Genomic DNA, 11,085 nt, shown 5'->3' on the forward strand with positions numbered 1-11,085 from the left:
AAGTGTACGAGTTGAAGACCCCTCACCAAACACCCACCAGCAGCCACAAGTGTGCAGACATGAGCAGCAGGCTCAAGCCAAGAGGAGGGAGTCCTGCAAGAACCAGGGGAATCCAAGCAGGAGCAAGACTTAGGACAAAAACCAGACTCACAGAAGCTTAAGTATGTTGCATTGCACAGACACTGTTTTTCAGTCTGGTCTCCCGGTCCTAATATCCTCTGACAGCCCCCAGAGCAGGAGCTGAGCAGGTTAGTGGCTGGATCACGACACCAACTCCTGCGGGACTTGCTGCTCCAGAGTACCCACTGCCAGGCCCCAGCAAAGCACGCAAGGAGCTGCAAGGATGGGCAGCCCCTGGGGCCGGGAGCAGTGACTTATCATCTCAACAGAAGTTCTGGCCAAATGCTGGGTCTAGTCCAATACTTGAAAACTGGAGTTTTGCAAGTAAACTTCAGCCAGGCCCTGATAAATGACTGCTTGTTTGATGGCTAATTGCTGATGAAAGCAGAACACACAAACCTTATACTATTTTATACAGTTCATATCACCAAAGCCTACAGAAATACCCAAAATCAAATCCAATGCTACCTGTCTTCTAGTAAAATTTTGTTTCTAAGTCCCCTTCTGACAGACTGCAGAAGCAAAAAGCTGAAGCCACACTTCATCATGCTCAGTTCATCAGGAATGTGTTAAGTTACACCACAAAAACCATCCCCTTCCCAAGCAGCAAACACAGAGCTGTGAAAGGACATGTGTGCCTCCCAGTTAATGTCACCTTCACAGCTTCCATAGGTCACAGCACAAGCACATATCCGCTCCAAAATAAGATGCCAGGCAAAACACGGATCCCGTTCTGAACAATGCCATGGGCCCAGGGAGAGATGAGGAATTTAAGGGAAGTGGAACAACACGAAATAAGGAAAGTCCCTCTAGCAAAGACCCTGTGGCCCATCAGTGGTCGCTCAGCACACCACACCACACCACACAGAGGACTGACACAATGGAGTGACTAAAGGACTGCCTGGCAGCCAGCATTCCCATGGCCATTGTTGCCAGCACAGGAACTATACAGAGAGCAAACAAGAGCTGTGTTCCCAGATGCTGCAACAGAGACCCATCCACTCAAAATGACTTCCTGAAGCTCTTAGAGGCTTGGACACACCATGCCATCATAACTGGTAAATCATATCCTGAAGCAGGAAAAACTGTGCAAGGAGGGTATAAAGAATCAGGCATTCTGGACAGGCACAGGGTAAGGATAGACGTAACCTGCAAGTCACTGCAAGGAAAGAGATCCCCTTTGTCTGGCCTAGGGGATATAAAGCAGAAGTAGAGGACTAATCCCACCCAGTTGTGGTCTCATTCATGTTGCGTCTAGAAGTCACAAGTGATGAAGGCTTGGAGGAAGAGGGAGAATAATTTTATAGTCTCTTTTCAGGCAATAAAGCCCCTGTAAGATCTCAGCTCTGTTCAAGGAAGGAGAAGCTGGACTGCTCTGGACAGCAGGGTGGGAGCCATGCTGACCTAAGCACCTCTCTCCAGAAGATGCTACATGAAGTCCATCTATGTAGAGGACAACAACAAGGACAGGCTGGGGGATCCATGTGGGGGTTTAGCTCTCAAAACAGCTCCTGCAGGGATTCAGAGCAGGGCATTCAGGGCTAATCTCTGTGTCCCCTCAGGGAACCTGAGGATTACAGCTCTACATCTGCTCACAGGACTGGGCCCCACCTTGTCAAGGCAGGGGAGGTGCTGACAGCCACTCTCAGTTCTCTAATCGGTTTGGGATAAGCAGCAATGGGCCCTGTCCACAGCACCTCGCAGCAGAGTCCTTGCTCACAGGCCTGCTGGCTTCTCTTGGGCCTTGCCTAGGGCAGGACAGCTTCTCATGGTTTAGCATCCAGGGCTGGCTCCTGGCAGCAGCTGCAGAGAGCCAGTGCCACTTGCTTGGCTCTCTCACACAGGAGTGTCTCGCCATCACTGGTACTTACCCAGCATTAGCCCATGGCAGTCTTTGGCTACAGCCCAAGGCAGAGGGGGAGTGCAGGTCCTGTGACAGCAGCCAGCACTAATCCCCAGAGCTGTGCTTTCACCTGTCAGCCCACGGCCTCCCACTCAGCCAACTTCCCAGCACAAAGGGCTGCAAAAACCTGCATGGGCTGAGGTGCAACAAGATCACCTACTTGCTTCGTCTGCTCTGCGGTCTCCTGAACACGCCCCTCAGAGCTCGCTGCTGGTACAGGCAACTGCTTCACGGGACAAACACTGAGCCTTCCTCCTTTCACGACCGCGGATGCTGGTTTGGGATCTAGCTCTGGCTGTGTTAGTTCCAGGCACTCAGCTCCATCTGCTGGCTGCTCTGTCCTTGGCCACTATGGAAACATGGAAAGCTCCGTAAGGGACAGCCCCCACTTTTAGACAGTCTCCCAACCCTCACATTCTGCTGTTGAAGCCACAGTCACGAGACTAACCCAAATCATTTAAATGATGCACGTTTCCAAAAGGGATCATTACATTAAAAACATTTTATTAAATAATGTTACAAACAGGACAATACATATCAGATTAAGTCAAAGATTTTTAATTTATAATCATAACTTAAATATAAGTTAAGAAAGACTTTCTAGACATAGAAATCTCAGGCTTCGATTTTATTTGTTACATATGCAGGCACAAAATCCATATAAACAGTTCCAATTTATTTTAAAATTACCTGGGCCAGGATCAATGGCCACAGACCTACTCAAGAACACATGTTTTACAAAACATTTACAGTTAACAGCACAGAAATACCCTCAGAAAAAGTTGCACAATTAAATATGTATGTATATACATGTATTACAGTGCATAATCCCACGGGGATGAGATCATTTCAGATCTACCTGCTGCATTCAGAAACCAGAGTACCTTGTATAAGCACTATGGTTTCTAGTGCTATTATTAAAAAAAAAAAAAAAAGGAGGTGGGGGTTAAAGTCTCTAAGTTTTTTGGGATATGCAGCAGAAACCCAAATAATTGCCCATATCACTACAGGCTTATTTATTGACAAGGACATCCTCTTAAAATAAACTGACCTCCACAAACCAGGATCAATAGTTTCAAAGCTATTCAATGAATATTTTTCATCCTGATTATTCTGTTTCTCCCAGCATAACCCATGTGAATCCAGAGAAGACACCTCCAGCAGTGTAGTAAGTGATGTGAATCAATGCATGTCTTCACCTCACTCGGTACCTTTGAGTAGAGCAGAGGAGGAACCAGCCTCCTCTTCAGGCAGCGGAGCACTCTGCTCACCATCTGGACAGGAGATGGCAAGCTCCCAGTTATAACTACAGCACTGAATGTAGACAGTATTTTGCCAGAAAGCCAGGTTTTACTCTCTGCTGGTCTTCAATGGAAATACCAGACAGCTTGAGTTAAAAATTTCTGAGCAAATACACAAGGTCAATCATCTTGTCAGCAAGAGGTAAAAACATCTGGACAGCTGCTGATTTGCATGCAGAAAATCTCCAGAAATCTGAGACAAAGGTGGCTTCAAATTCTGCAGAGAGAACAAAATTCCTCCATAAATCAGAAAATTGGCATAGTTTTGTATTTGCTCTCATTTCGGAGAATGTTCCTAATACTATATGCAGTTGGACAGGACCAAGCAGAGTCATCCTTAAGGAGCTGAATAGCTATTTCTAAAGCAATAAATCCATCAGTTTTGTTAGGAACTTCCATGCAATGCCAAGATGCATATTAGGTACCCCAAAGCACATATTGCTGTTTCAGCAACTGTATAGCAATTAGCAGCTCTGATTGCTTGTGTGATCAAAAGGAAGAGAATTTGGGAGAATTTTCTCATGCACTCACCTGAAAAAACCGTTAGACATTCTGGCCAGCCCTTTGGAAACTACCTTCAGTGGCTGTTTCCTGCTGGTTGCTGTAAAACACAAAATGAAAAGTATTTTAATGACAACAGGTCTATGTCAAATGGATTTTAGCAAAGTGATGGCAGTGTTTTTCCTGTTGCATTTTGAGACACAACTTACCTGAAAGGAATAAATTTCTTTGCTGCAAGAAGAATAAGAAAAGGTATTAGCATTTCAAGACAAAAGCCCTATCATGCAAGCATTTTCTTCTACTAAAAAACCTTATGAAAATTTCTGAATATCTCATAAAATGCCATTATCTATCAATAATTCTCATAGGCAGTTATTAACATGTCATTTAGCCCCACCTCAAATTCTCATTCACTTTTCCTGCAAGCAGTTACCAATAAATAAAATGCTGCACTTTTTCATCTAATTTTTGTTTTCCAAATATTTGGGGTTTATTATTTTTTTACTTTTGAGTGTTCATGCAAAAGCCAAGCATGGCATGAAAGCAGGGTTCTTGAAAATAATTTTGGAATTTGTCTAAGTATAGGGATTGGTAACTTTTCAAAAAGTAAGATGTAGGGCTTTGGAGCTTTGGGTTTTTTCCTTTACTGGAAGTTTTTCAGGAAGATAAGTAAGACTAGTGGACCCAGACCAACTGCTCACCTTTTCTCCGGAAGCGTTTTGCAAGCCAAAGTAGGAATGATGCCGTGGACAGCAGAGAGGCAGATGTGGCTGCTATGCCCACAGAGACATAGCTGACTTGTTCGGAAGCTGAAAGGATGGAAAAGTTTCAGTGAGATCAAGAGGCCTGTGTGGTCTTTGAGGCCCTCTCTACTTTTTCCCTTTCCTTGTCGTCTACAAGAACCAGAACTGCAGCTTGTAACCCCTAAGTTTTCTCTTGATGAGACAGGACACACCAGGGTATGTCTCACCTCCAGCCTCACATGGCAATTTGTGCTCATCCTTTATTTTTCATGTTTCAGTTCATATTTTAACTCCCTATGTACTGTCTTCCTCTTTGACCACCCTGTTGAGATCAATGGAATTATTCAAGGATCTAAATTCTGCTTGAGCAAATATAAGTGGAGTTGAGCTTTTAGGACCTCAAGCAAAAGTATTTTGGCAGGACAAGGGTGTTTTCCCTGAGGACAGTGACAGAGCTCTTACTGCCTTGAACAAGAAGGCAAGGCTGAACTTTCTGTCCTCTGAAACTGCAACCTGACAGAAAAGCTCTGAGAGGTCTTTTGGCTGAGGAGTTCATCCAAGAAACTATCACACCAAATTAAAAAACTTATAAGTCTGTTTCTCACTGGGAAAGTTTAAGAGTGCAGAGTGCCCACAATCTTCTGTTTCTATAGAAAAAGCTTTTGTCTTTAGTCATATGAAAAAACCCCAGCATGAGAGATATTTTAATAAAAAACAAACAAAACCTGAAATCAGATTGCAGCATTTTTCACCAAGATCTTTTAGGGTTTTTCCCCTCTTCTATTTTCATCAAGAATACTGAGTAGTTTTGCTGGGCTTTTTAATTCATGGAGTACACTAAATGTTTTAGCCCACTACCCTTCCACACCTCATCTAACTAGAAACCCAGTGCTACCTCATTGTGGTCAGAGACAGGCAAAATACCTTCACATGTGGGCAGGCTGGCACTCCAGTTTCCTGAATGACTGCACTCCAGAACATGAGAGCCATTGAGACTCCATCCTTCCAGACAGCTGAAGTGGCAGGAGGTGTTGTACGTGAACATCCCAGCACTGTGTGAGCAATCCATAGAGCCTTTCTCAGGAGAGCTCAGTGGTTCACACTGTACAACTGAACACAGAAAGAAATGGTTAAGAGTCATTAAGGAATTTCATGTCTTTGGCACTATTTTTTGCACTAGTAGATGTGAAATTTATTTTCAAATTCATTTGACGGGGAGCAGCTCACAGAGCCATGAGCCCGCACTTCTAAGGCAGGGCAACTCACAGCTGAAAACATGGAAGCCAGGACTCTAAAGGAATATGGATTTCCTGTGTTCCCCAATGACCAGAAAGCTGCCATTTGCCAACGCAGTAAGTCTCACCTTTGCATTTTGGCAGTGGCTCTGACCACTGTCCCTGGGCTGTGCACTCAGTGCTGGATGGCCCATCCAGAACATGGCCCTCATTGCAGTGAAACTCACAGCGGGAGCCATAGGTGAGACCTGCAGGATCACAGGTCACAGAGCCTTCTTCTGGCCAGGACACAGCCTCGCACCTCACAGCTGCAACACAAGGAGCACAATGGAAATCAGCACAGAGGCTTCAGGAAAACAACACACCAATGCTGACAGCCCTGAGTGCTCAGGTGAGCAGGGGTAAGGAAAGGTACCTGCACAGGATGGCTGCTGCCTGTCCCAGGCCCCGGAAGACCCACACTGCAGTGTGGCTGGTCCTGTCAGGGTAAATCCTTCCTCACAGGTGAACTCACAGGTGGTACCCCAGGTGAGCTCCACAGAGGGATGGGAGCAGTTCACAGCACTGTGGGCAGGCATTTCCAAGGCAGGACAGGTCACAGCTGAAAAGCACAAGAGACACCACAGAGCTTAGCTTGGAGTAGGTCAAGATAAACACTCTCCTGAGTTGACAAGAGGACATGCCATGCCTGGAGCTGTTCCCTTCAGCGCCAGAGTACCTCCTTTCAGGCCTAGTGGGTCTCAGGAACACGGGTTTCAGCTTGTTGCAGAGTGCAGCCAGAACCCTTAAACATGCAGCTAAAGCACACAAGCTACCCCAAGAATGGCTTCAGATTATACTCCACAGTGGACTGCATAGACAGTGACTCCACTTGGGGTTTAGGGAATAAAGAGCTCCTGTCAGAACACTCCACTCCAGAAGCCTGTTATGTGTCAGGGACACCACTCCCAAGTGCTGTTTATCTCCCTGCACTGCTGTTTCCTCATTAATACGAGAGGTGAAATGACCCCCCTTGAGATCTGCTTATGAAAAGTGCTCTATACATTCTGGGACAAATACTACTCCTTGACTACACTTGAACCAGGAGGTCTCTTCAGATTCCTTGAACTAATCTAAGCTTTATTTGATGGTTTCCAACGCAGTAAGTCTCACCTTTGCATTTTGGCAGTGGCTCTGACCACTGTCCCTGGGCTGTGCACTCAGTGCTGGACGGCCCATCCAGAACATGGCCCTCATTGCAGTGAAACTCACAGCGGGAGCCATAGGTGAGACCTGCAGGATCACAGGTCACAGAGCCTTCTTCTGGCCAGGACACAGCCTCACACCTCACAGCTGCAACACAAGGAGCACAATGGAAATCAGCACAGAGGCTTCAGGAAAACAACACGCCAATGCTGACAGCCCTGAGTGCTCAGGTGAGCAGGGGTAAGGAAAGGTACCTGCACAGGATGGCTGCTGCCTGTCCCAGGCCCCGGAAGACCCACACTGCAGTGTGGCTGGTCCTGTCAGGGTAAATCCTTCCTCACAGGTGAACTCACAGGTGGTACCCCAGGTGAGCTCCACAGAGGGATGGGAGCAGTTCACAGCACCGTGGGCAGGCATTTCCAAGGCAGGACAGGTCACAGCTGAAAAGCACAAGAGACACCACAGAGCTAAGCTTGGAACAAACCATAAAAAGCTTTTTTCTTTGCTGAAACTTAGCAACATACCCATTAAACAGGAGCAGCTTTAGAAAGGGGACCTACCATGCTGCCATTTCAGAAAGCAGATAGGAGGGGCAATATCTCAGAATGGAAAAGTGACTCTTAAGGCAAGAATGCAAATTTCTCTACAGGTCATGACAGCAACTACTTACAATCCAAAATGTCCACATTTTGACTACTGCTGTGTGATGTTTGATGCTTTTATTTGCTTCAAACAGTAGCTTATTCTAAGCCAAGTACCTTAAAAAATAATTCCTATGGTAGGTGTAACTATTCTGTTATGAGCAGTCTCACAGGCAGATCATCTCCATCCCCTGTTCCCACCCATGTGAAAAAGTCTTTCCTACAAGGAAACCTAGACCAGGGCCAGAATATTCAGCCTGCCCATTTCATCTCCTCAGGAACAGAGACCTGCATGCTGAAATAAAATAGCACCTACACCACATGACTAATTGCAAAGAAATTGGCCAGAGTTCAATTTGTACCTATTGACAGAGCAACAAGAAGTTTACACAGCTATGTATAATGCAGAAAGCTCACCTTTGCATGCAGCAACGGGGGCAGACCAGACCCCAGAGGAGGTGCAGTGTACAGATTCCAGTGCAGTCAGCTCATAGCCTTCCTCACACTGGACTGTGCAGGATGAGTTGTAGCTGAATTTCCCCAATGGATGGTTGCACTCGAGGCTCCCATGATCAGGTTTCTCTAGTGGATCACAACTCTTAACTTCAAAGAAGCACAAGAAGGTACACAGTCAGGGTCATCAGCTAGGCAGATAAATCAACAATCCAAAATGAACACTAGCCAGCATGAGCTGGTTGAAAAGAAGGATGACACAATCTTACCTAACTCACATTCGGGCCCATAGAACCCAGGGTTACAATGGCAGGTGTGATTGTTAATAGTCTCTATACATTCTCCATGGCCACTGCAGAGAGATGGGTTGCAAGAAGCTGAAAGAAAAAAATAGAACAAATTATAAAATAATCAACAATGGCCTCTAATGTAACCTGGCTAGCACTTGGTTTAACACTAAAGAAGCAAAAGAAGATCAGAGGATTTGGTACTTCAGATTATCCTGTCATTGCACAGAAGGAATTCTGAAATCCACACCTTTGACAGACTAGCTCACAGTGAAAGGATTTTACTGGCTGGAAACTCCCAAGACCACTTATTCTCACAATATTTAAAATGCTAAAGACAATAAATTATGGGGTAAGTAAAAATCCTCAAAAGGTACCTTCTTCATTAACTCACTACAGCTCTAATTTGGCCGATATTTGACTTTGTTGGCTTTTGGGGTTTTTTGGTGTTTTTACCTAGCATTAGCCACATCTACACAAAGTGTTTAATCTAATCCAGTGGCCTGTAGTCAGCAGACAAATGCCTCCAAATGGGCAATTCTTATCTAGCTGAGATATCCAATTGAGAGAGAGATGAAGTCACCATCTGCAAGAGGCTGTTTCTCCCCAGTCATTATAGAGAAGGTCCGGTTATCTGCCCCTAAAAGGATACAAAATATTCTGGGAGCTAAAAGATGAGATTAACCTAAGCCTTAGAACAAGAACAACCTTCACCCTGTAAGTAATCATAAGCGTGCAAGTGCTTGCAGGGTCAGGTAGCCAATATGTAAGACTAAACAACTCATCCCACCCACCATCTCACCTCCACAGGGACACACCAGAATGACCTTTATCACACCATACCTGTGTAGCACAAGGCGACCTTCTTTTTCTCACACTGCTCATCATTCCATTTGCCGTCATCCTTCCCTCTCTTGATGTAGATTTCAACGCAGTCTTCGTTGTTCCCTTTGCCATTTGGCTCTCCTGAAGCCCAGTTTCTTGCCTCTTCTGTCAGTTGTTTGTTAGTTCCAACCCAGGTCCACACATTATTAATTTTTCTGATTCCAATCCAGTAGTAACCCGGATTGAAGGGTAAGAAGGCATTGAGATGGTTGATTTCCTCCTTATTCTGAATGGCAACCATGTTAGTGTACCTCTTTTTGCACCACTCCTCTGCTTCCTTGTAGGTCATGTTTCTGTCTGAATAATGGTATGTCCAACCATTCACCCCTTGCAGCATTTTAAGTCCTAGAATGAAAAGATGTCCAAAAAAGTTGGTATCTGACTTTTCCCCTCATCTCTCTCTAGAAGAGGATAAATAAAGCTCTACAAATATTGCAGAGTTGGTAATATCTGAAGCTGCATAAAAAGCAGAGGCAATTATTTTATAAGCAATGAACTGGCAAGTTTCAAACCAGGCATTTCAACTTCAAGTGCAGGGAGTTCAGCCTGAGAAGCTGTGTCTGGTGACACAAAGCTTTGGGACTTCATGGCAGACTATAGAAGCCAAGTATGGATGTGACAGGCAAGCAAGGAAATGTGCCATTGCAATTAAAGATGCTTTTCTGTGAACCTACACTCAAGTTAATTAGGGCAGGTTCAAAAATTTTGTTTAATGATGACCTCAAACAGAACAGTCACACTGGCATTACCATCCAGCTAGATTTGTACATAGAGAAATACACACTTACCATAAGTAAGGGTTAGGAACCACAAGCAAATCATGTTTGAGCGTTTTCTCTTCTCTATCTTTTAAGCAGACAGCTATAAGAGATCAAAGAAACACATTATAAAGAACAAATACTGACCTGTTGCAAGTATAAAACACTGTCTATGCAATTTTTTCTACATGCTTTTTAACAATTGTTCTAAAGACTTAAATAAAATTTCAAGTTTTATGAAATCATTCATTTTAAAACAGTTCTTAATATCAAGGTAACTTTTTAAAGTGAACAGCTTTTAAAGAACACCAACACAGAAATCCAGCTGCCCAGCAACTAAACAGAACAGCACAGTGCATTTCTACTCACAGGCTGTGGCTGCAGTGTCCAGGAGGCAGAAGTTCCTCTGCAATGTTTCTCAGTGGCTGCTTTCTGTGGCTAAGTTGATGCACTCAGACTTGAAGATCAAGTTCAGCTCCAACTGTCTCAACTCTGTAATGCCCTGCCTTTTATCCCCTTAATTGGCCTCTCCTCCACGAGACAGGAAGTCCGTTTGGAAAAAAATTTCTTGGAAAATCCCAGGATCCAGCCCGCCCTCCCATTAAAACAGATGTCTTTTGCCAAATCAGCCCTTCAGGAAAGACACTGTGCTGACAAACTGCCAAGTGCCACACGTTACATGCTCTTACTGACAGAAACACATAATTCCAGGATATTGAGGAGGAGGAAGATTGTTAGCTCGAGTTGGCTGCATGAATAAACAGATTCCAGTTTTTCACTGGCATGTTGTGCAGCAAGGAGGTGCCAGTCCTTCTGGTCTCTCAGGAGGAAAGGCATCAGCACTCAAAGCTGCTTAACCAAGTTTGAGTAAAACCAAAACTGCAGCTTTGGACAAGCCATTCCTTGTGGACAGAACACTGTGGGAAGGTTTGCCAGACCCAGGACTGCTAATCCTCTTCCACAGTCCTGCTCACAATGCAGGTTCATCAGTCACTTATAACAGTTAAGCTCTGGGACATGGACTATTTGCTCCAATATCCTGCTCTCAATAGAGTTGGAATTCCTCAACAGGT

General features: G+C 44.8%; 1 protein-coding gene across 1 annotated transcript; it reads right to left on the reverse strand.

The window, feature by feature from the left end:
• Positions 1-2,524: 2,524 nt before the first annotated feature.
• Positions 2,525-10,481, reverse strand: LOC139676205 (E-selectin-like). Its single transcript, XM_071564929.1, has 14 exons — positions 10,382-10,481; positions 10,043-10,115; positions 9,213-9,599; positions 8,352-8,459; positions 8,047-8,232; positions 7,243-7,428; positions 6,956-7,135; positions 6,219-6,404; positions 5,932-6,111; positions 5,493-5,678; positions 4,527-4,634; positions 4,035-4,056; positions 3,856-3,925; positions 2,525-3,541 (listed from the first exon to the last, which is right to left on the reverse strand). Exons 2-13 carry the CDS (start codon positions 10,074-10,076, stop codon positions 3,868-3,870), a joined length of 1,821 nt encoding a protein of 606 aa, XP_071421030.1. The 5' UTR covers positions 10,077-10,115; positions 10,382-10,481; the 3' UTR covers positions 2,525-3,541; positions 3,856-3,867.
• Positions 10,482-11,085: the final 604 nt, after the last annotated feature.

Source organism: Pithys albifrons, chromosome 10 (assembly GCF_047495875.1).
Source record: "Pithys albifrons albifrons isolate INPA30051 chromosome 10, PitAlb_v1, whole genome shotgun sequence".
NCBI lineage: Eukaryota > Metazoa > Chordata > Aves > Passeriformes > Thamnophilidae > Pithys > Pithys albifrons.